This window comes from Poromitra crassiceps, assembly GCF_964638095.1.
Source record: "Poromitra crassiceps genome assembly, chromosome: 2".
NCBI classification, from domain to species: domain Eukaryota; kingdom Metazoa; phylum Chordata; class Actinopteri; order Beryciformes; family Melamphaidae; genus Poromitra; species Poromitra crassiceps.
In genome coordinates this window covers 2,256,397-2,281,855 of record NC_139624.1, presented here as the reverse complement: position 1 = coordinate 2,281,855, position 25,459 = coordinate 2,256,397, and the positions used below count along the sequence as shown (strand labels likewise).

The following is a 25,459-nucleotide window of genomic DNA, read 5'->3' as shown; positions in this document are numbered from 1 at the left end:
CGATTTTAAGGCTTTGGGTTGAAAGTAATGTATAATAATTTCGGAGGCACACAATTACTAACATAAGACCCTAAATAACATAGTTAGAACGTTTTTGTGGATTTTGGTTTCCAGGGACTTTAAGCATCACGATTGAAACACCACCCCAAGAGGGAATCTCACAAGTGACCCCAAGATAAGCGTTCTTTCCGTGACATTATGACTGACTGACTGAGTGAATGAATGACTCACCCCAAAGAGCCATCTCCTGACCTGACCTGACCACGCGTTGCGCTGCATGGTAAAAATGTGGATTTGTGCATCCCTAAACACAACAACACAATTGGTCGGAGTCCCACCAAACTAGATTCTGATCATCTAGTTTCTCTATATTTCTCTATATTCATGGTGGCTGCCCCTAATCTGTGGAACAGCCTATCAGAATGGGATTGTGGTTTAGCCGGATCGGAGCACCCCTAATGAAAACGGTGTCGACAGTTTTGCTACGGTTCCCAGGTTGAACGTTCATGTTTCCTCGCATGTTTCAATGCACCACCGTTTCCTTTTAAATAAACATTTTGCTATGTGTTGATGCGGCTGAACTCACCCTATCCTGGCAGTGTGTGGAGGTGTGGCTCTTGGTGTGAGTCTGCAAGAAGAAATCCCCAGGGAGGAGAAGGAGGGAGGCGATGGTTAAGGAAGAAGAGAGATAACGTGAAAATATACAAATACACGGTTTCTATCTAGAGTGTAGTCGCCAGCGTCCAGTTGGACAGACAGGAGTTGCAATGAGAGCATGGACTGTCTGAGTGAGAGCCGCAGCATGATCAGAGAGGAGGGGAGAGTCGCTACGTGAACAACATGGTGTAACTCTGGACACGTGTGCAGCCCGGCCATCAAACTGTTAGCAGTAACATTACAGTAAGTCTCTGGTCACAAGCCATTCATAAGGCAATCATTGTGTTTACATTCCTCCTGCATCACGGGCTGCTGTCATCAACCCAGTGACCAAGAACTACTTTTTTTCTTGATGACTAGTCGATGTTGACTCGACTTTATCGGTAGAAAGGTTGACTTGAAAAATTCTTGGGGTCATGCAACCCCTGGTTATTAGCAGCAGCAATGTCAGTGTGTTTCTCTCTGAGCAGATTGATGTGTTTGAGGTGAAGCAGATTACATCAAATTATCAGATTATGCTGCATTCAGGTGCCGGTGGGAAAGCGCGCCGCCCAGGACACAGCGCTGTGTTCATGCGCTGTTCAGTCAGAAAATCAACAAACATGGCCGCCCTGCAGCTCAACAAGTAAATAAGATCAAGTTCATTCAAACACACGTCAGCTGATGGCGCTGACAGGGTTCTGCGCAGCCTCGACTTGGAGCCTTGCCGCCGACTAACGGTGACAGCGAGACTGTGCATACTCGAACGTACTGAACAGCGCTGAACTGAATGCTTGTCATTTTTTTCTCTTAAAAAAGACCTTAACCACCCAAGTGCACTTGAAGGCATCTTGGCATACCTTGGCAGGTTATTGGCGAGGCCACCCACCTCCCAGGGAGTTCCCTAAAGGGCTCATTATACTCGAGCAAGGCTCCGCGAGGCGGAGCTCCGCGAGTCACGTGCGGACCTCGCGCTGGGGCAGATGCTTTTATACTCAATGGCAGCCAAGTGATCAGCATGTTACATTGTACAATGGTAAGAACAGCCCGTGAAAAGTCCCAATGAAACGCTATTATGTGCAGTACTGAGTGCGCTTTCACTCTCAAACGACCGTACATCAGCACATGAATGAATCACCAAACTTGTTTTTACTGAATAGCTGTTTCAGTTCTCAGCCCTGATAGCCTACTCTGTGCTGCTTTTAATCTCTCTCAACCATGCTCTCAACACAACACATTTACTTGTTGAAATGACTAAAAACGAACAGTTGCAAATCAAAGAAATGTGGTGAAAACATAGCTCAGTGTTCAGGGCTCAGTGGCTCGAAAGCGTCCATGTTTGGAGAGAAGAAAAATCTTCAGGTACGCGGTGGGCGGCCTACGGAGGTCACGACCAACACATTGATGTCATTTGACGCTTGCGCCCCCGCTCCTCCCCCACGCCCTTCGCGGCACGAAGTTCACATGCATTCATGCATGTGACCGGTGACCGGCCGGGATTTCTCCGCCTAGTGGCCTCTGTCCAACTGCCTGCTTTGTAGATTTAATTTTTGGGGGGTTGAGGCAGGCTGTATTGCATTGATACCTGATGCAGCATTTGCGTGTATATCCCTCATTTGTGTGCGTATCCCTTTAAGACCGCGAACCGCGTTAACGCGGTTCGCAGTCTTAAAGGGATACGCACACAAATGCTGCATCAGATATCAATGGGTTAACTGTGCGAACCAGTAACACACACAGACACACACACACTAGAGATGTGCGGATTAGCTTTGATGCCATCCAAATCTGCGTGTATGCATGAACCAACCAACCGCCATAAATCCAAATTATTTCCTACTATTTATAGATCTGCGCCCGCCGTGCACCCGACATTTCACAACGCTATTCACCTTATTCTTTGCCCATACAAGGACGATTCTGCATGACGTCATTTTGTAATCGTCTTTCCGTTTTAGACACGGAAGTAGATTACGCCTACCGTAGTCATTTTTAGACTTGCCAAAAAGCTGTTTTCAAGCCAAAAAACCCCCCACTGTTATAAAGTTTTAATATTTTTTCGGATGAGAACATTCCAAATATGTGACCAGTTTATCAGAATAACACCTATTTGGAAATATTTAACGAGCAGCGAGGACTGGGAGCGCTGACTGTGCTGACACCGGTCGGACTAGCTATCTGTCAAACCCTACAATGAGAAAACACTGTCGATGTGCTTTTGTAACTAATGTTAAATGCCGACCGGGTACAGCCATCGGCTCCTCGCAGCAGTAACGCTATGAACATGTAACTGAATTTGGCCGCAGTAGTGTAGCTTCTGAATGTTCATTCATATGACGTTTTGTTTTGAAATTGGCCGCCAACTAGCGCTGAACCGGAAGAACAAATACAATTGCGGGTAACGCGGAAGAGAGAAAAAGTGGGCGTGGTGAATAAGGTGAATAAAGGAGCGAGTCTCGCATTGGGGAGACGAACTGACGAACAGTTTCTGTTGCCGTCGGTGCGATCGCTGCAGTCCAGGACTCCAAATAAACTTCCTTGCTTTGGGAGTCAGATTATGTCCAGTCTAGCACTTGCCCTCATGTAGCCTACTAGGCTAACGCTATAGCTTTAAGTTTAAATCAAGACTGATCGTATGGGGAAATACGATCCCTTCTTCTCTTCCAATGCGTCTCCAGGGAGACTCCTGTTTGAGATTCTGGTGACATCATTGACCATATATGGACCAAGAATCCCATTGACGTTTAGCACGTGGCTATCCTTTGGGTCCCTTGCTATCCCACAATAGGCGGCTAACAATGTGCCTGGCAAAAAATGAAGCTTAAAATATGTTCATAGACTAGAGAACGTTTTCTTTGTTCTAACAAATGTACATTGCCTGTTTGTGTTTTAAAATATGGAAATTGATTTATAATTAAATTGAGCATTAGGCCTTTATAAAAATGTTTATTTGTATTATTTCAATTGTCACGCTCATGGATACATATTTGAGGTTTGTTTATTAAAGGATGGGTTTTCCGTGGGGAATATGAATATATATTAAATCTCACGCCCCTAAGGTTTTCGAATCCGTTGAAATTTTTGAAATTGGAGGTTTACTCACAGAGATATCAACCGAAATCCACTCTGTGTGTGGGGGGGGGTGGTGGGGGGGAGGTGCGGGTGCGGGGACTCGAAATACTACATTTCCCACAATGCACTGGGCTCGCGTGGCCTTCGTTTTTATGCCCACCCCTCAGGCATTTGGCTGATATCAAACTCCAGTAGGTGGCGGTAATGCACATATATGTTTGCCAACCGCCATAAAACTCAAAGAAGAAGAAGAAGAAGGCTTCGACAATGAAATATACAAAGAACAAGAAATAAATCGAAAATAAAATTGCCTCCAAATTGCACCAAATGTAAACGGTAGTATATATGTCGGGAGATGTCTTCATAAAAAAAATTTCATGCATTTTAAGGCATTTTCGTAGGAGTTACGCGCATCTGATGTTGTAACTATTTTCTGTAAAAATGTGTAAAAACGGGTACATTGCTCAGCGTTGATTTCGTTACTTCAACCCACCTACTACTAGATGTAAAATTTGACGAGCTTTCCAATGCCGCCAGTCCCGTGTCGATTAGTGCTTCCGTTCCCGAGATAATGGTCTCTTTGCAAGGAACTATGGGAAGCTAATATTAGCTACAGCAGGCTAGGCGGTTGGAAAGATGGCTGCGTTTTTGTTTTGGTCAAGGCCTCTGAAGGGGCGTGGAGGACCTCTAGAGGCGGGACCATGGCCAACAACAGTTGTAGTTCATAGGTGCACGACTTCCGCAAGGCGGACTTAGGCCAGATGACGCGAAACGCGTCGGCTGGCCCAAAAAATATGTGAGAGATGCTTGATATCTCTGGCAGTGAATATCCAATTTCAAAAATTTCAACGGATTCGAAAACCTTAGGGGCGTGAGATTTAATATATATTCATATTCCCCACGGAAAACCCATCCTTTAATTGGGGGGAAAGGACCACTGGAACAAACGCTACCTTTTCACTGACTGGCTACTGGAACTCCCTGACCTACTAAGGGCCCGGGACCCAAAGCATACAAAGAGCTGGTCCGAGGTGCGCAGCGCACGCATCCTGTCTAGGTAGGCCAGGAGCACCCGCACAGGGCATAACACATGCACCCGCTGCTCCTCCGCGGAGCTAAAGGGAGGAGGGCAAAAAGCTGCGAGGTCTATGACCTGAAGCTGGCATTAATATTCTTAGGCTGGTAAGCGGGGTTAGGCAGAAGTGTGACCCTCCGCTTGTCATCAGAAAACAAAATACAGGACTGCTGCACCGACAGGGCAACCAAGTCACCCGCAGAGACAGGTGTTTCAGATTCATCGTGTCCACGGGCTCGAAGGGAGTCCCTCCAACACCGTAACCAAGTCTCATTTCTGGAAAACGCTCCGTGTCTGCGGGTGTAACCTACGAGCACACGTCATGAACCGAAAGGTTAAAAAGAGGCTCCCTAATGCGGACTGGAAGAGCCGGGGATCGAACCACCAACCTTCTGATTAGTGGACGACCTGCTCTACCTCCTGAGCCACAACCGAGAAAAAAAAAGAAACGTAAAAAAAAAAACATTGAAAAAATATTTTCTTCAAACCCGCATTTTTTTTTTAAAAGTTTTGGCCTCTTTTTATAAGCATTTTACAAAATGTCGACGGGAAAATAAATTGCGGATGAAAATCTCTGGTACAGTGATGAAGCAGGAAGTGACGTTCCACTTTGGCTCTCTATAAGAGTTCCGTCCTGAGTGCTAGTGAGTATATACGAGTTTGGACATTTAGCATTCAAAATAAAAGCGAGGCAATGTATGTTTTTAAAAGGCACCGCTGCACGGAAGTGGAAGTCCAGGGCGTAAGATCCGCGCTGTACAGGAAGCCTCAAAAAACGTACGGCTGTCCCAGAGTCTATTTACGTCCCGAAATAGACTCTGCATTCCCAGATTGAGGGTGGAGTATGTCCTCTTCCACCTGCGTCAGCATGGTTTCGGCTAATTAATTAGCCGCTTATTAAGCAATTTCCAGCCGAAGAGCAGCAGCATAGCAGAGCTCAGCTCAGCTCGCAGAACTCCCTCCTTTCTGTGAACTCTTGCTGACAGTTACATCATCACACTCAGACACTGGCACATGTGGCAAGTTTTGATTTTGTGTGATGTTAATGTGACTGATAGCCCTCATTTAACATTGGCCGCGGACGTGTCTTGCAAAAAGGGCACTTGTCCTTCAGAGGCCAAAAGGGCAAGTGCTTGGGCACGACCTGGGGTCTATCTGTGCACGTCCCAATAGCTAAATTCCATTTGAATACTTTCCACACCTGCGCAGGAACCCTCAGGCTGTTTTCCGACAGCACCTGAACGCACCACATTAATCCTGACCCTGCAGATCACTGACTGAGCTGTCGATTCTGCAGGCAGACTGCCAGGCTCGTGCGCGGTCCTCACAGCCCGTTGAAAAAAATGCTTGTATTTTTATATCGGTAATAATCTCAAACACACACACACACACACACACACACACACACACACACACACACACACACACACACACACACACACACACACACACACACACACACACACACACACACACACACACACACACACACACACACTATGTTGCACGCCGTTTTGAGGAAACATCACGTTCAACCCGGAAACGTTTTGCAGATTAGTTAGCTTCACATGCGTTCTGTGTGTGTGTGTGTGTGTGTGTGTGTGTGTGTGTGTGTGCGCGCGTGTGTGTGTGTGTGCGCGTGCGTGCGGTGCGTGTGTGTGTGTGTGTGTGTGTGTGTGTGTGTGTGCGTGCGTGCGTGCGTGTTACCTTGAAGCGGACTGTCATGGCGTTGTGCTGCCCGCGCTTATCTCGCTCCCCTCACCCGGTAACCGGCGAGTTGACGGTGACTAACGGCTGTTTCGGTTTTAGCGTCACACAGGAACGAGCCAAGCCGTTGCCATGGCAGCTCGGCGTCCTGCGCACCGTGCGCAGTCGCAGCGGCAACAGCTATTAGCTAGCAGATCTCGCGAGAGTTGTCACCCTGAGTTGTCTAGTCAAAGAACATTGGGCTACATTAATAGTGACAGCAATTAATTTATACATCGTTCCATTTTGGCCTGGAGGAGGAGACTTACGTGGCGATTGGCTGTCATCATGGTTCTGAAAAGTATAATGTGTGGACTCTAGTCAGGTTTCCTTCAGAGCCGCGTTATTATGGATCCCACTTCTTTTCTTGGCGAGACCCGTCATACTCTGCCTCTGATTGGGTAGGTTTAGGCATGACGAGTGATGATTGGTTAAGGCTAGGGTAAGCATATCAGGGTAAGCCAGTCAGAGGCAGAGTAAGGCGGGTCTTAACAAGAAAATACGTGGGATACACATAAACAATGCAGGAAGTACATTTTACATCAGATAGGGCTGCTAATTGTGTTGTTATGTTTACAGACTTTGATATTCTAGCTTCTGCAAACATAATATACAAACAATTCCTAATCTATTTGGACAGATCGAGAGCCTGTTTTAAAGCTGCTAACTGTCTACTACTCCATTGACTGTCTCCTCTTTTTAGCCATATCTGTTACTGTGGTCATCCACACGATGGCGCTCTTGAATCTGATTCATTTCATTATCCTGGACCTATATGCATTTTTTTTATTCACAAAAACGTTTTCTAAAACACTGCCTAAGAGCTCACCTTTTAGTTTATTAAACAACAAAAGTAATAGCTGAAACCGCTGAGCAAATATTGTGTACGTAATTGTATACGAGGAATCAGCGTGATGTCACAACAAGAACAAATCAGACAGTTAACTAGTATGAGTTGTGCCAAAATGTACACCGCATAGCTGGGGCTAGAGTGAGCACTCAAAGCTGGCTCCATAGGGTCCCATTGCAGCAGTTTCCACCCGGAAACGCAGTTTGTTTGCTTGCTCGGCAAGAGTCGGCATGAGGGATCAGCTGAGCAGCATTTTGGTAAACAAACCACGTCACTGGGTGGCAACGGCAATGGAACCCTATGGAGCCGGAGCTTTGGGAGGCTTGAGTGTCTGACTCTAGCCAGCTGACTCTGTTTACATTAAAAAAAAACTGTGACAGTTCACACAACTTTAACACGACTAACTCTGCTAATTCTGCTCTCACTCAGACTGTCAAAATATAAGTGATGTGATGTATAGTTTTTGAGATATTAATGTTTGTTTGGCACAACTCAAACTAGTTAACTGCTGCAGGGTTCCGCATTTCTGGCTGGTAAGTGACGTCACGCTGATTTTTTTTTGTCTTTTAAATTCTTCTACCTACATTCGTGTCCTTAACTTTGATCTATGTGCTGCTATTGTTCACCTTGTTCAATAGAGAGGCAAAGTGACCGCCTACTTCCTGCTTCAGCACTGTACCAGAGATTTTTATCCGCCATTTATTTTCCCATAGACATTTCGTAAAATGCTTATAAAAATAGTTTTACTTCGTCAAACCCAACGCTTCAGCTATATTTAGAATCGGGACAGACCATAGACCATTTCACTCCGACCAAAACTTTAAAAAATCAACATTGAAAAAATATTTTCTTTAAATCCACAATTTTTTTACGTTTTGGTCCGAGTGAAATGTTATGTGGTCTCTCCTGTTTCTAAATATATCTGAACCGTTTGGTTTGAACAAGTTAAACTTTATACGCATTTTACAAAATGTGTAGGTGGGAAAATAAATGGCGGACGAAAATCTCTGGTACAGTGCTGAAGCAGGAAGTACGCGGTCACTTTGCCTCTAAAATACTGGGGCACAAAACACAGCGATGTCCATTGTTTGTTAGACTTTCTAGTGACACGTACGTGTAGCCTACATGTAACCGAGGTGAATCAGCACGGATTCCTCATGAGTCCAGTATGGTACGTAGCGAGTGGATTGGTTAAACTCACTCCCCAGTATAAAGGCATGTTAATCAGCTCCACCAAGGGAGCTAGCTCTCTTGGTGGAGTGGTTAGTGCCTTTGACTCCCAAGCCGAAGGTCGGCGGTTCGTATCCACCCCTGGGCAAGCCCTTAACATGGGTTGTTGCAAGTACCACCTACACAAGGCCGTTACACATACACATAGACTGAGTCTACAATGACTTCACGAATTAAACTTTCTTCAGAAGGACCCAGGAAGCTCCTTTTTTCTCCATTGTTATATATTTGGACTGCCGACCTTTTCCTGTGCCGCGTGTTTAAAATGAATAAACTAAATAAACGATTAAATGCACCCGTTTCTCAGTATTTGGCCTTTCTGGTGATTTGAATGTGTTTTTGTTTGCAGTAGCCTATTTCTCCTGCTGATTCACAATATTGATTTGGTACAGAGTTGACATTTCATTAAACTGTCATTTGTGAAGAGGAGAGCAGGTTGTGATATCTGAGTGAACATTGACTCTGACATCTCATCGGAAAGAGATGAGTTTGTTGAGGAGTTGGTTTGTTTAGTTTTTTAACCATTATGTCCTTCAGCCCAGCTCTGTCAGGTTCCAGACCCTTTTCACAGCAACCCTTTTGAGGTGGTAAAGCAGGGGGAACCAATACCAGGTTCCATTCCATTTAGGTGGTTGTGTGTCCAGTGCCAGAGCCCTCATTAATGCTATTGGTTACACCTGATTTACTTCCTGCTTAACCACTGCAAAACGGTTGCTGTGAAAAGGGACTATAGGTGTCAGGTTTCTAACATTGGCTACTTTGATCCAGTCTGTAGTGAAAGTTTATATAGACAAATCTGAAGTCAGCCAGCAGGGGGCGACATCTATCTACTAGATTATTTCTGTCAGATTGACTCCACTCTTCAGGTCTCTTGTTACAAAATTGCACCACTTTTATTCATTTAAGGCTTTTTAGTTTTAGTTTACATTTGGCTTCAACCCCCCCCCCCCCCCCCACCACCACACCACACACACCCACACACCCCAAAAGCTGCTGTGAGCCTCCTCTCTGTACTGGGAGCAGACCAGTCAGTCTCCAGTTCACAGGAGAGAGAGAAGCAGTCTGGAAGCAGCAGCTCTTAAAACATGCTGTTTGCTGTGAGCATGCACACTGAGCACAGGCCTCCTGCTTCACCATGCTGCATCACTGCATAGCACCCCCGTGACATCACCGTGACATCATCATGACATCGCACCACACATGCTACAGGAAAACCACTACTGTATACTGACCAGGAGTTACAGCGTGTGCCAGCCGAGTCACCACTCACCAGAATAAAATGTTGGCAGGTTACGTTTCTGTAAACCACATGTTCAATCTCAACGTTTCTAAACCTAAAATATGTTGCATATCAACATTTGTAGATACATGTATATCAATGCCTAGTCCTCCAGTGGTCGTGTAAATAACAGTCTGTTATTGAAATAGCGCGGCGACCAGTAAAGGCGTTGAGTGAGGGGTGGAGTTTTTCGACTTCGAATCTTTTTGGGTCACAAACTTTGGGATTCAACGTATCCGTAACATGGTAACATTTGATTCTGGTGACTGGCCAGGCAGGACGACCATTGTATTCAGTCTCTGCTCTAACAGGGCAGCTGAACATCCTTAGCCTGAAATCAGACTGAATTGTCAACTCGTACACTCATTTCCATCTTCTAGTCTGAGATTGCACTCTGAGTTATTTCTATGACAGGATCCGCCCAGGGGAATTCCAACCAATCACTAAAGACCAAGTCCAACATCCGCATGAATCTTATGTGTTATTCCAGTCGGGCGAACGTTAAAAAAACAACCATCTCCCCTTTGAATAAATGCCCTGCAAGCAGTGTGCCGTTCAGGTTTCAAAGTAATTTGTAGGCTACTTATAATCAATTTAAAACAGCCTCGACAGCAGGCAACGGCTGTAGCCATTGTTGTTTACTCCTTGGCACAGTCTTGACAACCACACCTGACAACGGCTGGTCCCGCCCGTTGGGCTGTTTATTGACGCTGATTGGCCAATCGTTAGTCCCACTCAGCGCTCATTGGCTTGGAGGGTTAGTAAACCCGGTGAAAATGCATTTGCATATGACGATGCCAGACCAAGAGCAGCCACACTCAACTCCGTGGAGTGGGCGGAGTCTAAGGTCTGGAACCAGGCTAGAACATCCTGGCATTCACACAAAACTCTGGTTAACACTTAACAAGATGTCTGTAGCTGCTGCTTCACAGGCCATGTCCCAGTCACCTCACCCCTCCCAGTACAGGCCACGCCCCCTGGTCACCTCACCCCTCCCAGTACAGGCCACGCCCCCTGGTCACGACGCCCCTCCCAGTACAGGCCACGCCCCCTGGTCACGACGCCCCTCCCAGTACAGACAGCTGACCCACAGAGAACGGCACAAACCAAAGAATAGGCATTTAACCCTCATACAAAAATCCCATTGACTTCCAGACAAGGGAACAGGAAGTGCTAACATTGAGGTCTTTTCCAGACAAATTCCTGCGGTACTCAACAGACGGGGGAATAGTCACCGCCAGGCAACACAGCATGTCATGTCATGTGACCCAGCAGGGAGGGGCGGTGCTTGGACTGGCTCCTCCCCCTGCTGTTCAAGGAAAACATCAAACTTCTCCTTATGCTGCATGCTAACACTTAGCATCCAGTCAACAGTGTTAAAGGAACAGTCCGCCCGTTTTCAACCAGCTTTTTATCATTACAACATCAGTAGTACAGTATATCAGAAAACTGTAAACAGTTTTGCAGTCATTCATTTAGTTTGACAGGTATTGAGAGTTGACTTGAGTTAAGGTGTGGACCAGTAATGTCATTTGTACCTGAATGACACCACTGGTCCACAATTTAACTCTGATCCAGTCTCAAAAACTGCCAAACTAAATTAAGGTTTGAAGTTTTATGATATACTACTGATATTGTAATGATACATAGCTGGTTGAAAAATGGCAGTGTCCCTTTAAGGTCCTTTCAAATGTGGAGCAATTGACCCACCTAGTAATTCATTTTCAATGAGAGGTGAGCGGGCAGGCAACCATTATGAGTCACGCTGATTTCAATGGTGCCCTCTATTTTTACACTGTTTTTCTGGGTGTAGCTTACACTGTTCTTCTGGGTGTAGCTTAGTTTTTCTGGATGTACTGTAGCTTACAATGTTTTTCCGGGTGTAGCTTACGCAATAGCGTAGCACAGAATCAGATGTGTGACTATCCAGCAGGCGCTCATAGACCATTTGAAGAAGAACATTAACCGTTAAACAGGTAGAAACACTGACTGGAGGGGGGCTTAGGAGAAGATCTTAAATTGATTTGATTTGTGCAAACTACTAGTGGTTACTTTTCTGTCTGTTCACATGAGGAGTGCAGTGAGATGCTGCCGGTCACAGGCAGAGTGTCGCTTACAGTGTGAAAACACCTTTAGCATGTTAGCATGCAGCACGAACACGGTGATGCTGCTTCTGTTCTCAGCAGTTAAAGGAGAAGTTCAACCAGTTTCCCTTTAAGACATGCTGTGCTGTGGATAAGACCGGCCCCATGAGTTTAATAATAATAATAATAATAATAATAATAATAATAATAATAATAATAATAATGTAATAATGTGGTTAATAATATAGAAAAGGAGCCGTCCGTCTTGCTGGCTGTCCCACTCTAAATGGAAATGTAAATGGAATGCACTTTTGTTCCACCTGGGCTGCACATGCGTGCACACACACACACACACACAGACACAGACACACACAGGTGATGAACACTAACGCCGGTCTGCTGTCTGAACCCAACATGAGCAGCATAGCGTTTTGAAATGAACTTGGTGTTAGCATCGTTAGCATCATTAGCATTCCAACACATTCCATTAGCTGCAGGCTAATGAGCTAGCAGCACCCATTCATTTCTTGAAAAACATGCTAATGATGCTAACGTGTTCAACTGAGTGGGCGGTGAGCTTGCCCCCCACCCCCCGAAAACATGAAATGACTTTTCACACAGAATCAGAACAATAATAATGACTGTACGTTTCCACAGGTTGCCCCGAGCGGGCCGAGCCACACACACACACACACAGTCAGGCTACTGCGAAATTAGAACCGTCACGATGGCAACAGAATCACCTGTTACTACGGCAACAGCATGGAGCGGGACTACGGAGCCAACATGGCTGACAGTAAGGTGGGCTTGGCTCTGGTCTGCTGTCAGCAAACAAAAAAAAAGACAGAAGAAGAGAACACAGGAAGTCCCGCCCCCAGCAGGCAAGGGCTAGCAAGTGTAGTTGAATGGACAGAGCAATCATCTCCAGTCTGGTTTGGGGTTAATGTTTCCAAGGCAACAGTAAGCTGATCCTAACGATGTTGTGTGTTAAGGGGCATGGCCAGCTGGAAGATGTCCTGTGATTGGTTGGTTGGTTGGTTGGTCAGGTGGGCAAACACCTAGAGAGAGAGAGAGAGGGGGAGAGAGATAGAGTGGGAGAGAGAGACAGAGAGGGAGACAGAGAGAGACAGTGTGGTTGACTAACAAGCAGAATGGTGCCTTGTGCTATCAGATATATCAGAAACAGTGGGCTTGCTCATACAGTAGCTCCGTTTGTGAAGCCAATGCAGAAGTAACTTAAACCTGCATTCTTTCGAATGGCCTGCAGTCTTCTTCAATACAGCATGATCATTTAGTCAATCATGGTCCCGTTTAGAGTCAAATAGACGATAAAGGAGACTATGTTTTAGGGCGTGATTGACAGGTCCAGTGATCGCGCAGCTCGACAATCATGGACCAATAGCAGGCGGAGCTGCAGCTCTGTGGGGAAAACTTGGACTCGCGCTTCTGGCTCCAAACAACCAAGATGGCGACAGTCAAAATGCCAAACTAGAGGCTTCAAAACTGGAGTCCATAAACCAATGGGTAATGTCATGGTCTATATTTTTATACAGTCTCTGGCAGGGATGGGTGAGGTTTCCAGCAGCCCCTGAAGGCAGCGTGGCACCTGCTTGTCGCTAGAAGAGCTGACAGGTTCCTGAAGGCAGTGTGGCTCACCTGTCTGTGACTAGAGGAGCTGACAGGTTCCTGAAGGCAGCATGGCTCACCTGTCTGTCACTAGAGGAGCTGACCCTGAAGGCAACATGGACCACCTGTCTGTCACTAGAGGAGCTGACAGGTCCCTGAAGGCAGCATGGATCACCTGTCTGTCACTAGAGGAGCTGACAGGTTCCTGAAGGCAGTGTGGCTCACCTGTCTGTGACTAGAGGAGCTGACAGGTCCCTGAAGGCAGCATGGATCACCTGTCTGTCACTAGGAGCTGACCCTGAAGGCAGTGTGGCTCACCTGTCTGTGACTAGAGGAGCTGACCCTGAAGGCAACATGGCTCAACTGTCACCTGTTTGTCATTAGAGGAGCTGACAGGTCACTGAAGGCAGCATGGCTCACCTGTCTGTTACTAGAGAAGGCGACCCTGAACAGCATGGCTCACCTGTCTGTCACTAGAGGAGCTGACAGGTCCCTGAAGGCAGCATGGATCACCTGTCTGTCACTAGGAGCTGACCCTGAAGGCAGCATCGCTCACCTGCCTGTCATTAGAGGAGCTGACATGAAGGCAGCATGGCTCTCCCTCCCCACCTCCTCCCTTTCCCTGCTCTCTCGTCTCCTCCCCCACATTCCCCGTTCCCTCCCCACCTCCTCCCTTTCCCTAATCTCTCCTTCCCCCTCCCCACCCCCTCCCTTTCCCTGCTCTCTCCTCCCCCACATTCCCCTGTTCCCTCCCCACCTCCTCCCTTTCCCTGCTCTCTCCTCCCCCACATTCCCCTGTTCCCTCCCCACCTCCTCCCTTTCCCTGCTCTCTCCTCCCCCACATTTCCCTCCCCCTTTCTCCCTCTCTTTCTGTCTCTATCATATGGTCAATCATGTTGTTATTATTACTACTGTAATTGTTATTGTTGTGTCAGCTAGATTTAGCTAGACATATGAATTCCTCTGAGACATGCTTGTGAATTAGGGCTATACAAATAAACTTGACTCACCTGTCTGTCACTAGAGGAGCTGACCCTGAAGGCAGCATGGCTCACCTGTCTGTCATTAGAGGAGCTGACAGGTCCCTGAAGGCAGCATGGCTCACCTGTCTGGCACTAGAGGAGCTGACCCTGAAGGCAGCATGGCTCACCTGTCTGGCACTAGAGGAGCTGACCCTGAAGGCAGCATGGCTCACCTGTCTGGCACTAGAGGAGCTGAACCTGAAGGCAGCATGGCTCACCTGTCTGGCACTAGAGGAGCTGACCCTGAAGGCAGCATGGCTCACCTGTCTGGCACTAGAGGAGCTGACCCTGAAGGCAGCATGGCTCACCTGTCTGGCACTAGAGGAGCTGAACCTGAAGGCAGCATGGCTCACCTGTCTGGCACTAGAGGAGCTGACCCTGAAGGCAGCATGGCTCACCTGTCTGGCACTAGAGGAGCTGACCCTGAAGGCAGCATGGCTCACCTGTCTGGCACTAGAGGAGCTGAACCTGAAGGCAGCATGGCTCACCTGTCTGGCACTAGAGGAGCTGACCCTGAAGGCAGCATGGCTCACCTGTCTGGCACTAGAGGAGCTGACCCTGAAGGCAGCATGGCTCACCTGTCTGGCACTAGAGGAGCTGACCCTGAAGGCAGCATGGCTCACCTGTCTGGCACTAGAGGAGCTGACCCTGAAGGCAGCATGGCTCACCTGTCTGGCACTAGAGGAGCTGACCCTGAAGGCAGCATGGCTCACCTGTCTGGCACTAGAGGAGCTGACAGTTGGACCTTTTGCCAGGTTTCCCTGGAGCCGGACTCTTCCTGTTGATCTGCCGCACCAGGTCGTAGAAGATCTACACAGACACACACAATGTTACAATTTCACTTAGCAGACGCTTTTATCCAAAGCGACGTACATCTGAGCTTTATACAACACACACATGGCCGTAACTACCATTGAGAACACCGAGGTCATGACCTACTTTTTTTTTCTCCTTCTTCTTTTAGAAAAATTGCACCGGGCCCCAGATCTATTCATCAGTCATTCATGTTTTAAATAACATGATATAGGACATAGGTGATCAGAAATGCAAAATTTGCTTCTTATTCCTTGTGTGCTATATAAGGAAGAGACATCACTCTCATCACAGCGTTAAAATTTTGCATTGGGGCTAGACTTTGGGGACAGTTGTATTGAAGTGAATGGGGCAGGCATGGAAGTCCCACTATAAACCATCATACAGTATCTGTGTTGTTTCACCTTTTATTGAAAAATGCTTAATTGCTTCCACAGATTGTAAAATTTGAACACTGTGATGTGAGTGTTTGTTCTACTTGCGTTTGTACTTTATTTTTTGTTTCATTGTAAAGCAACAGCACATTACAAATAATAATAGAACCCGCACACAGAAGTAAAGCATTCTTTAGAGCATAAGTGTGTGTGGGTTCTATTATTATTTCTACTGAATTTGTATCTAACCCAGCACCTTTCAAAGTTGTTTCATTTTTCAAAGCAACAGCACAGTAAATATTATATTAATCTAATATGATGTGTGTAGTTCTTATAGATCTAGCCCTTTAATTTTGCACTCAAAGTGCATCAGAAGCATTTTAAAATGACCTCTGTATTCCTCAAATCCTGGCTACAGCCATGCGCACACACACACACACACACACACACACACACACACACACACACACACACACACACACACACACACACACACACACACACACACACACACACTCTTCTATATTACTTTAACTGCTACTATGGTTGCTGTTGTAAGAAAAATAATAGGAAACTGGTAACATTTGTTTGTGTGTGCGTGTGCATTTGTGCGCGCATGTGCATGTGTGTGTGTGTGCACCTCATTCACGTTGATCTTGCTCTTGGCTGAGGTCTCCAGGAAGGCACAGGAGTTCCACTGACGGGCAAGGCCGACGCCCGACTCCTTCCCCACCACCCGCTCCGCCTCCAGGTCACACTTATTACCAACCAGGATCATAGGAACCTGAATAACAACATAACTTTACAACCAGGATCATAGGAACCTGAATAACAACATAACTTTACAACCAGGATCATAGGAACCTGAATAACAACATAACTTTACAACCAGGATCATAGGAACCTGGATATTAACATAACATTACATCCAGGACCAGGAGAACCTGAATATGCTGGCCAGAACCTGCCGCGAGCGGGTCTGCCATCTTGGACAGCTACACACGGCAACACCATGTGGAAAAACCACATTACAGTTGTGTGTGACACTACCCAATTTGACGCAAATCGGGCATGAAATCAACTTAAAGTTGCATTCAGCGATGTTTTTGTGTTAAAATAAGTGTTAACTGGCTCGATATTCTGACAGCAATCACTGAAATAGAGTGTTTGGTCAGTGACTTGGAACCCCCAACCCCCCACTGTCCTCTATCTCTCTCCTGTAGTCCTGCATGCAGGGCGAGCGTATGTCCGCAACCGTAACTCGTAGAGACTCGCGGATGGCGGCATTGGATTCGGGGTGAAAAAATACATACAGTATAGTCCATCACAATCTGACCTTCCGTTTTCCAGAAAATGTCAACATTTCTCTGATTGTCCTTAATTCAATGTCAGTATGACTACACCTGTTTATCCTGGTACAGTAGCATAACAAAACAAATCTAAACACAGGCTTCAAAAAGCCCAAAATGAATTAATGAGGGTCATCCTTGACCTCAGCACATTAGTCCATCTCATTGTATAGATTTGAATTGGCTCCCCGTAGAACAGAGTACAACAGTTGAAACTTATCATGGTTTATAAAATATTACATGGCCTTTGTCCTAATTACTTCACCAAGTACTTCCAGTATGTTTGTGACATCCATAGCCAGAACACAAGTGCAGTGTAGCAGATTTGAAACTGCCCAATTTGAAGAGCAAAGTAGGAAGAATTAATTTGTCTATACGGGGGGAGAGGAGTGGATTAAGATCCCAAATAAGTTTGCTAACTCTCTGAATAGTTTTAAAAAAACTTCGGAAGAAATACTTATTGAGCAAATTAGAGTAACATGAGTCTTCCGGTATTATAGTATGTTGGTTTATGTCTCTTGTTCCTTTTTGATTGATCTGTACTGTCTACATTAGGGATGTTCATCAATTATCGAAAATCAATTATTGATCGTTAAGGAATTGAATCGATCATGTGGAATTTTTATCGATTATTGTTATTATTATTATTATTATTATTATTTTTATTTTTTTTGCGGACTAGGTTTGGGTGGAATTCGTTCCTCCTCGCCCCACTCCATTGCACAGCCGACTAACGTGAGGTGGAGCTTCATATAGTCTCTAGTTTTCTGGCTGGGCACGGGCCTTTGTGCCAACAAAACTGTTTTAAACATGGGGAATTCACACCGGCATGCGCCGGGGACAGCAGAGTGTTGGAGAGGAGACACATTGAAATAAAGAGTTCATTGAGGAGAACACGTTGTCTTTCGTATTTTCTGCCATAGGCATTCATTTTGTAAAATATATATATATATATATATATATATATATATATATATATATATATATATATATATATATATATATATATAAAAAAAATATATTATCATATTAATTATTATTAATATGATCGATAATCGATAATTGATCGTTAATTTTCCCGATTTTCGATTATGGAAATTTTTCAAAATGAACATCCCTAGTCTACATGATGTTTTTATGTAATTGTATGTCATGTTTTTATAAGACCAGGGACCATGATGGAAACAAGTGTTAACACTTTTCATGTCATCCCTTGGATGTTTGTCTGCATTATCCAAAATAAAGTCATTAATTCATTCATTCAACCAAAGGTCATATTGCGATGCCTCTAAATGACTATATGTATTTTTTCACCCCAAATCCAACCCTGCCATCCGAGTCTCTATGAGTTACGCTTGTGGAGATAGGTCCGCCCAGCCTGCAGGACTACAGGAGAGAGATAGAGGACAGTGGGGGGCTGGGCGTTCCAAGTCACTGACCAAACACTCTATTTCAGTGATTGCTGTCAGAATATAGAGCCATTTAACACTTATTTTAACACAAAAACATCACTGAATGCAGCTTTAATGCTCCAATTCACAAACTTCTGTTGTACAACATAGGCAGTTCACTTCAGTTTCACAATCACAATTTAATTCATAACCAACCAAAATAATGAGTTCAGAGAGCTAACTGTAATACTTTTAGTAAAAACTCAATTGCAGCCGGCGGATTTTAGATCGCTAACGCTTTTAGCATAACTCTATGGAGTTAAAATATTGCATGTGTGTTGCAAATCGAGAGTAGTGTCAAACTCAACTCTAATGTGGGTTTGTGCAAGTGGTGTTTGCCGTATGTAGCCGTCCAAGATGGCGGACCCACTTGGAGCCTCCGATAACACCCTTGTGCGTGAGGTAGGTACTATTTTATTGTGATTGTAACGTGTATGTAGCGTACAGGCATTTTAGCAGAGCCTGCAACTCCCTACCGGGGTGCTCCTTCAAGACTCAGAATTAAGAATGAAGGCTGAGCCTCGCGTCGAGGCTAGGTCTAGACGCAAGCCGGGGACCGCCTTCCATTCCGAAACACCACCGTTCCGACAACCCCCACTCAGAAACCCCCCCACTCCGAAACCCCCCCACTCCGAAATTGATTTTCAAGTCCATATTTCTCCGAGTTTCCTGCATTCCTGCAGCTTGAAATAAACGTTTCAACTCATTGTTTTATTTATTATATGTCACTGTCTTCATATAATTTCGCTATAGCAGTAAATACGAGCCTGCTGCATTCAGACAGATACAGGAATGTGAACGTTGGATACATCCTAAAATCAGCTGTGGATCACAGACATGTTTGCACTCTGTGTTGTTCAGAATCGCGCAAGCCGCTGCTCAGGGACTGGGCACAGCTGTCCCGCTTGCTTTCTCCCCCACTCCGCAAAGAAATAGGCTACACCTTGACAATGCACACTCTAATTAACCGCGTATATTAAATTTGTCAAATGCGTAATCCGAGAGTGCAAGGATCTGTTCCACAGCAGCATATTCAACTGATTATTTTTACGCCGACAGGATCTAATCATAAATTATGTTTTCTACACATCTAAAGGTGAGCTGTTAGACACGCCCACATTCATACCGTGAAAAGTGTTTGAAAAAAATGAATTGTAACTTTGAGTCAAATGCTGACAGTTGAATAAGGTTCATTGAGTCATATTAGCAAGATGATGATTTTGTTTTATGAAAATCGGAGGAAATTTAGCTTCCCCATTCCCGATGGTCTAGCACCGCCTATGCATCTTTTCAATAAAAAACAATGAGTTGCAGTGTTTGATGCAGGAAACTCAGAGAAATATGGACTTGAAAATCAATTTCGGAGTGGGGGGGTTTCGAAATGGAGGGGATGTCCCCATTCTGAATAGCGGTGCCTTTAAAAAAAAGGGAAAACCCCTCCATTACGAAGAATGGAGGTCGATCTTCGGAGTGTTTTTTTTTTGAAAAGGCAGGGTGTAACCACGCAAGCCACTGATTCGGTGACATATTTTTCAGCCCCAACTGATTGGTTGCTGTCTGTTGTCAATCATCAAACTTTTTGACCAATCACAGTAGCAAAGCAGGACAACTTTGACGATTCTGCACCAGTTGATCCTGCATTACATTACTGGCTTTACATGGCCACTTAATCATTCCTCGTTACTTAATTGTCACATTCAGTCCTAAACTCTCCACCGTGATAGCTGATGTGTGGTGAGCGTTCTGGTGCAAACTGACCATGCATCACCCAGGTGGGTGCTACACATCGGTGGTGGATGAGTTGAGTTCCCTCCCCCTCCCTCCCCTGATATGTGAAGCGCTTTGAGTGTCTTGAAAGGCCTAACAATCCAAATCCAAAATAAATCCAAACTATTATTATTATTATTATTCTGCGCCAAAAAACGTATAACTGAAGGCTAATAGGTTGTTCCACTCAGTGGTTGCAACTTAAGTGGACTTAGCCTATCTTCCTTTCAGTGGCATTCCACCAAGAGTGAGGAGAGAGAGGAACAAATACACAGCACTGTTTGTTTTCCTCGACAAGACATGGTCACTTCTAAAGCGATCTGAAATCATATAGGATTGTCTTAAGTGTTTGTCTGTGGATCTCTTTACACCCATCAGACATCATGCTCTCTCCTCCCCCACACCCCCCGCTCTCCCACTCCCTTCTCCTGCTCTCTCCTCTTTCTCCCTTCCCCTCCCCTCCCCAACATTCCCCATTCCCTGCCACTTCCTGCTCTCTCCTCTCTCACATTCCCCCTGCTCTCCCTCCCCTGCACCCTCCCCACCTCCTCCCTTTCCTGATCTCTCCTCCCCCACTATTCTAAAGCATGGCACCCATTCTACTCCAAAGCATGGCACCCATTCTATCCTCTCCCACTATTCCGCCACTATTCTAAACCATGGCACCCATTCTACCCTAAAGCGTGGCACCCGTTCTATCCTATATTTCCATATTTTCTATATTTCTCTATATGATTGTTTGATGTGTTATTATTACTACTGTAATTTGCTACTGTTGTGTCAGCTAGCCCTCCTTTCCCTGTTCTCTCCATATACTCTCTCATACTCCCCCTGCTCTCCCTCCCCACCTCCTCCCCTTCCTGAACTCTCCCCCCCCACTATTCTAAAGCATGGCATCCATCCTATTTTAAAGCATGGCACCCATTCTCTTTCTTTCCCACTTCCCCTGCTCCTTCCCCACCTCTCCTTCTCTGTTCTCTCCTCACCCACATTTCCCATTCTCTCCCCACTTCCTCCCTCTCCCTGCTCTCTCCTCCCCCACATCCCCCGCTATCCCTCCCCCCTCCTGCTCTAGCTCCTCTTTCCCCCTTCCCCTGCTCCTTCCCCACCTCCTATACTCCCCAACATTTCCCATTCCCTCCCCACCTCATCACTTTTCCTGCTCTCTCCTCTCTCGCATTCCCCCTGCTCTCCCTCCGTTCTCCTGCTCTCTCCTCCGCTCTCTCCTATATTTCTATATTTTCTATATTTCATCAATTGTTCAATGTGTTATCATTACTACTGTAATTTGCTACTGTTGTGTCAGCTAGAATTAGCTAGACATATTTTGTGTGAAGCCCTCTGGGACATGCTTGTGAATTAGGGCTATACAAATAAACTTGACTTGACTTGACTATCTATCTTTGCTTTGAGGGGAAAAATAAAACAGACTAGCCCAAGTGCAGCTATCTTAAAGTTACGTTAATTTGTTGAAATGAGAAGCCACCATGTATCTGTGCCTTCTAGTAAAGCTTTGTATTCGTTTTTGCAATAAGTTGTTAACATCAGTAACCAGGGAATAACACCAGTGGATGTATAGCGATCATCTGTCTGTGATGACTGATATCTGGCACAACCAGCAGCTTCATTCATAGTAAGTGAATCCTACTGCTTTATAGCCAATATTCCTGAGTCCTGAAAAGTTACTGTCATTTTGCAGTCCGTTTGGCAGCCTGTGTGTTTTTCCTGGACATTATCTGTAACGTTAGTTAGTTGTGGTTTTCTTTAAGATTATTTTTTGGGCATTTCGCCTTTATTTAGATAGGATAGTAGGCAGACAAGAAAGGCGGGGAGAGAGAGGGGATGACATGCGGCAAAGGACCTCGGGTCGGATTCGAACCCGTGTCGGCCGCACGAAGGACCGAGCCTCCGTCGTACGCGTGCTACCAGGTGTGCCACCAGGACGCACTGTAACGTTAGTTAGTAACGTCTCTCGCCCGATACCCTCAGCCCCACTGCTATATGTGTTTTGAGGTGCCGACCTGCGCCAGTCTTATCACACTCACCGACGGGGGCATCTTCTGATTGTAACGTAAATTTAATTCATCCGAGACCGAGAATTCAAGTCCGAGTCACATTCACTTCTGAGACCGAGTCATATGGACGGCAAGTCCCGAGACGAGACCAAGACGCCAAAAATCGGTCTCGAGACCAGTACTTCAGCTCTGCTAGCTATTTAACATACAGGTGTGTTGTTGCAGCGCTCTGTAAAGCGTTATCGGTAGTCCCTCCAGTCCGACCAGCCAATCAGGCATCCCGCTCCCAGTATCTGTCCTGACTCCTGAATAACCCACTAGTCAGGACGCCTTGCGTCCACTCCAGACCCATATGAAGAGTGCTGACAACTGCGATTCATATGGGGCTGGATACCCGGCTCGAGTACCACAGGAATGAGTCCTAAAACCCGGAAGTTAGCCTGGTTCCTTCGTCTGGGGTTTTTGTTTAAATGCCTGAAATAAGGTCTGTGGTTAACAACAGTTTATGATACTGAGCCCTTTGTGTTCAGCAAGATAATCTTCACAAATGAGGACCACTTTGATGACTTTTGAAGTGTGTGTGTGTGTGTGTGTGTGTGTGTGTGTGTGTGTGTGTGTGTGTGTGTGTGTGTGTGTGTGTGTGTCGTACATCCTCGGTGTCTTTGACTCTGAGGATCTGCTCTCGGAGGTCCTGGAGGTCGTTGAAGGTCGACTGAGCGGTGATGGAGTAGACCAAAGCAAAGCCCTGCCCGTTCTTCATGTACAGGTCCCTCATCGCCGTGAACTGCTCCTGACAGACACACAGGCAGACAGACAGGTGAAACGCCTCGCTGTCAGGTGAAAAGAAGCTGCTGGCCACTGCACATGTATCGGAGGAAGCATATGCTACTATAAAACAGGTCCTTCAAATCAAGCAATCTGATTGGTTCATAGCCGTGTATTGAGCATAATTATACCCCGGCTATGACGTCATTCCTTTGCACAATTCAGTATCACTCGGCGTCTGAGTTGGGTGTTCAACCAGTGCTGCAGGCCGGTCAAGGCCGGATTAACCATAGGGCAACCGGGGCAGGTGCCCCGGGGCCCTCGGGGTGAAGGGGCCCTCCAAATTTATTTATTTTTTATTTTTATTTTTTTGTCGGGCTCATGTTGGGCTCCACAGAACTATGACACAAATCTAAGACCAATCAGGACAAAATAAAATGTGTTTCCAAGAAGATTAAGTCTGATGATTTAGTCTCATTGGATGCCTGTGGGCAAGTGGTGACCAGGGGCGCGGGAAGTGGCGGTGCTTGTGGTGCTGCGGCACCCTCTGCTGTTTTGTATTGGAAATGTAATGTCAATTATTTTTTCATCATTGTAAAGCCACAGCACAGTGAAGAGGATATTAATGTGAAGATTAGCCTCTTCCTTTAGCCTCTTCCTTTTGCTCTCAGAGTGCATCAGATTCATGCATTTTACTTTAAAATGTACAAAATTTCTTTGTCCAGGGGGGGCACAGCCCCCCCTATAAACCCCCCAGTCAGACTAATATCTTTATCCTGCTGGTGCTACCTCTTTGCAAAGTCTAGAATCGCCTATGAGTGAGTGAGAAACTGAATCTCAGAAACGGAATAATAACAAAACAGTATAATACTAATGTCAATTTAAAATGAGATATTCCTCTAAATATGGCGAAAAAACATCCAAACATCCGGACGATGGGTAGGGGGGGCCCTGGGAGCTTCAGTGCCCCGGGGCCCCTGGGGGTGTTAATCTGGCTCTGAGGCCGGTTCAGTTACCAACTAGTTAGCAACTACTCTCAAGACACCACTGAATGACTGAAACACTGTAGCTTGTTAACATGTAGCTACAAGTCACCTTTCTTTCAATGGTTTCTTTCTTTTAAACTGTTTCAACGGTTTTGGAATCTGTTGCTCGGTTGTTGACAATAAGTGTTTTTTCCAACTTACAAATTTACTAGCTAAACCAGACATAGCCTGTGTTGCTAGCTGCTGTAACTTATCGACACTGCACAGCAACTGCGTCGCTCTATATGCAGGCAGCCAGGAGGGACTATCCGCTCCCTGTAATATAATGATCATATACCACAGCCTGTCATGAGCTATTGCTTAAGTCTACAACTCTCCCCAGATCAGCAGAGGGGGTGGAGCAATGACTGGGACAGCGGGGGGAATAGACCAAGTACAATAGGGGAGAAAATGGGAGATAAAACAAAAAAGAAAACTTGATAAGAAAAAGGACAAGTAGAGAGACAGACAGGTCAGAGATAAACAGACAGACAGGCAGGCAGAAAGACAGGCGCTGCATCGCAGTGAACTGCTCCTAAGGGCGTTTTGACACCTATAGTTGGTTTGCTCTGCTCTGTATCAAGGTTCCCTCTGCTTATTGGTCAGATGTGTCGGGGGCAGAAACAAAAAAGTGAATACAGGAAGAAGGTCCTGTGTTCTTGAATAGTCTCATAATTTAACATGGAGCAACAGCAGAGACTCTAAAGTCTCAAAAGGTTACCTTTTTTTATCTGGTACAGACAAGAAAAAAAAACACTTTTTGATCAACTTAGGGGCTCCGTAGGCATTTGCTCATAACTGTTGTAATTATCTTGACATTATACCATGGTCTCGATTCTGATTGGCTGCAGGGTGTCCATTCATTTTCGATAATGTACACCTACTAGTAGTTCCAGTGAACCAGTCTGTTCACCTTTTCAAAATCAATGCACTGGCTACTAGCATCAGCCTATCAACCCGAAATGAGCAATTTACAACACTGTCGGTATAGTAACCTAGTGCTACTTCAGTTGCCCATGAACACCACAGGATGTTTTTTTTAACCTTTATTTATACAGGGGGAGTCTCACTGAGAGCAATGCTCTCTTTTTCAGGATCACACACACATTCATACCTGGAAGCTGACCAGTACAACCACAGTCTGATCTTCTGGCCACTGATCAGCTCCACTGGAGCAGTTGGGGTTAAGGGCACCTCAGTGGTGGTAATGAGGGAGGGGCAAGCGCTGCCTTTTCCCGGGGATTGAACTGACGACGTTCCGGTCACAAGCTCGCTTCTCT

The 25,459-nt window shown here is 45.7% G+C and overlaps 1 protein-coding gene across 1 annotated transcript in view; it reads right to left on the bottom strand.

Moving 5' to 3' along the window:
• Window positions 1-9,588: 9,588 nt before the first annotated feature.
• The window catches only part of LOC310790589 (ras-related protein Rap-1b-like), a 35,362-nt gene continuing 19,491 nt past the window's right edge, over window positions 9,589-25,459 (bottom strand). Inside the window, exons 5-8 of the mRNA XM_083652299.1 lie at window positions 23,039-23,179; window positions 16,448-16,591; window positions 15,334-15,430; window positions 9,589-13,030 (exon numbers count right to left, since the gene is read on the bottom strand). Of these exons, the coding sequence (XP_083508425.1) occupies window positions 15,344-15,430; window positions 16,448-16,591; window positions 23,039-23,179 (372 nt within the window). The 3' untranslated portion in view covers window positions 9,589-13,030; window positions 15,334-15,343. The remainder of the gene's footprint in view (window positions 13,031-15,333; window positions 15,431-16,447; window positions 16,592-23,038; window positions 23,180-25,459) is intronic.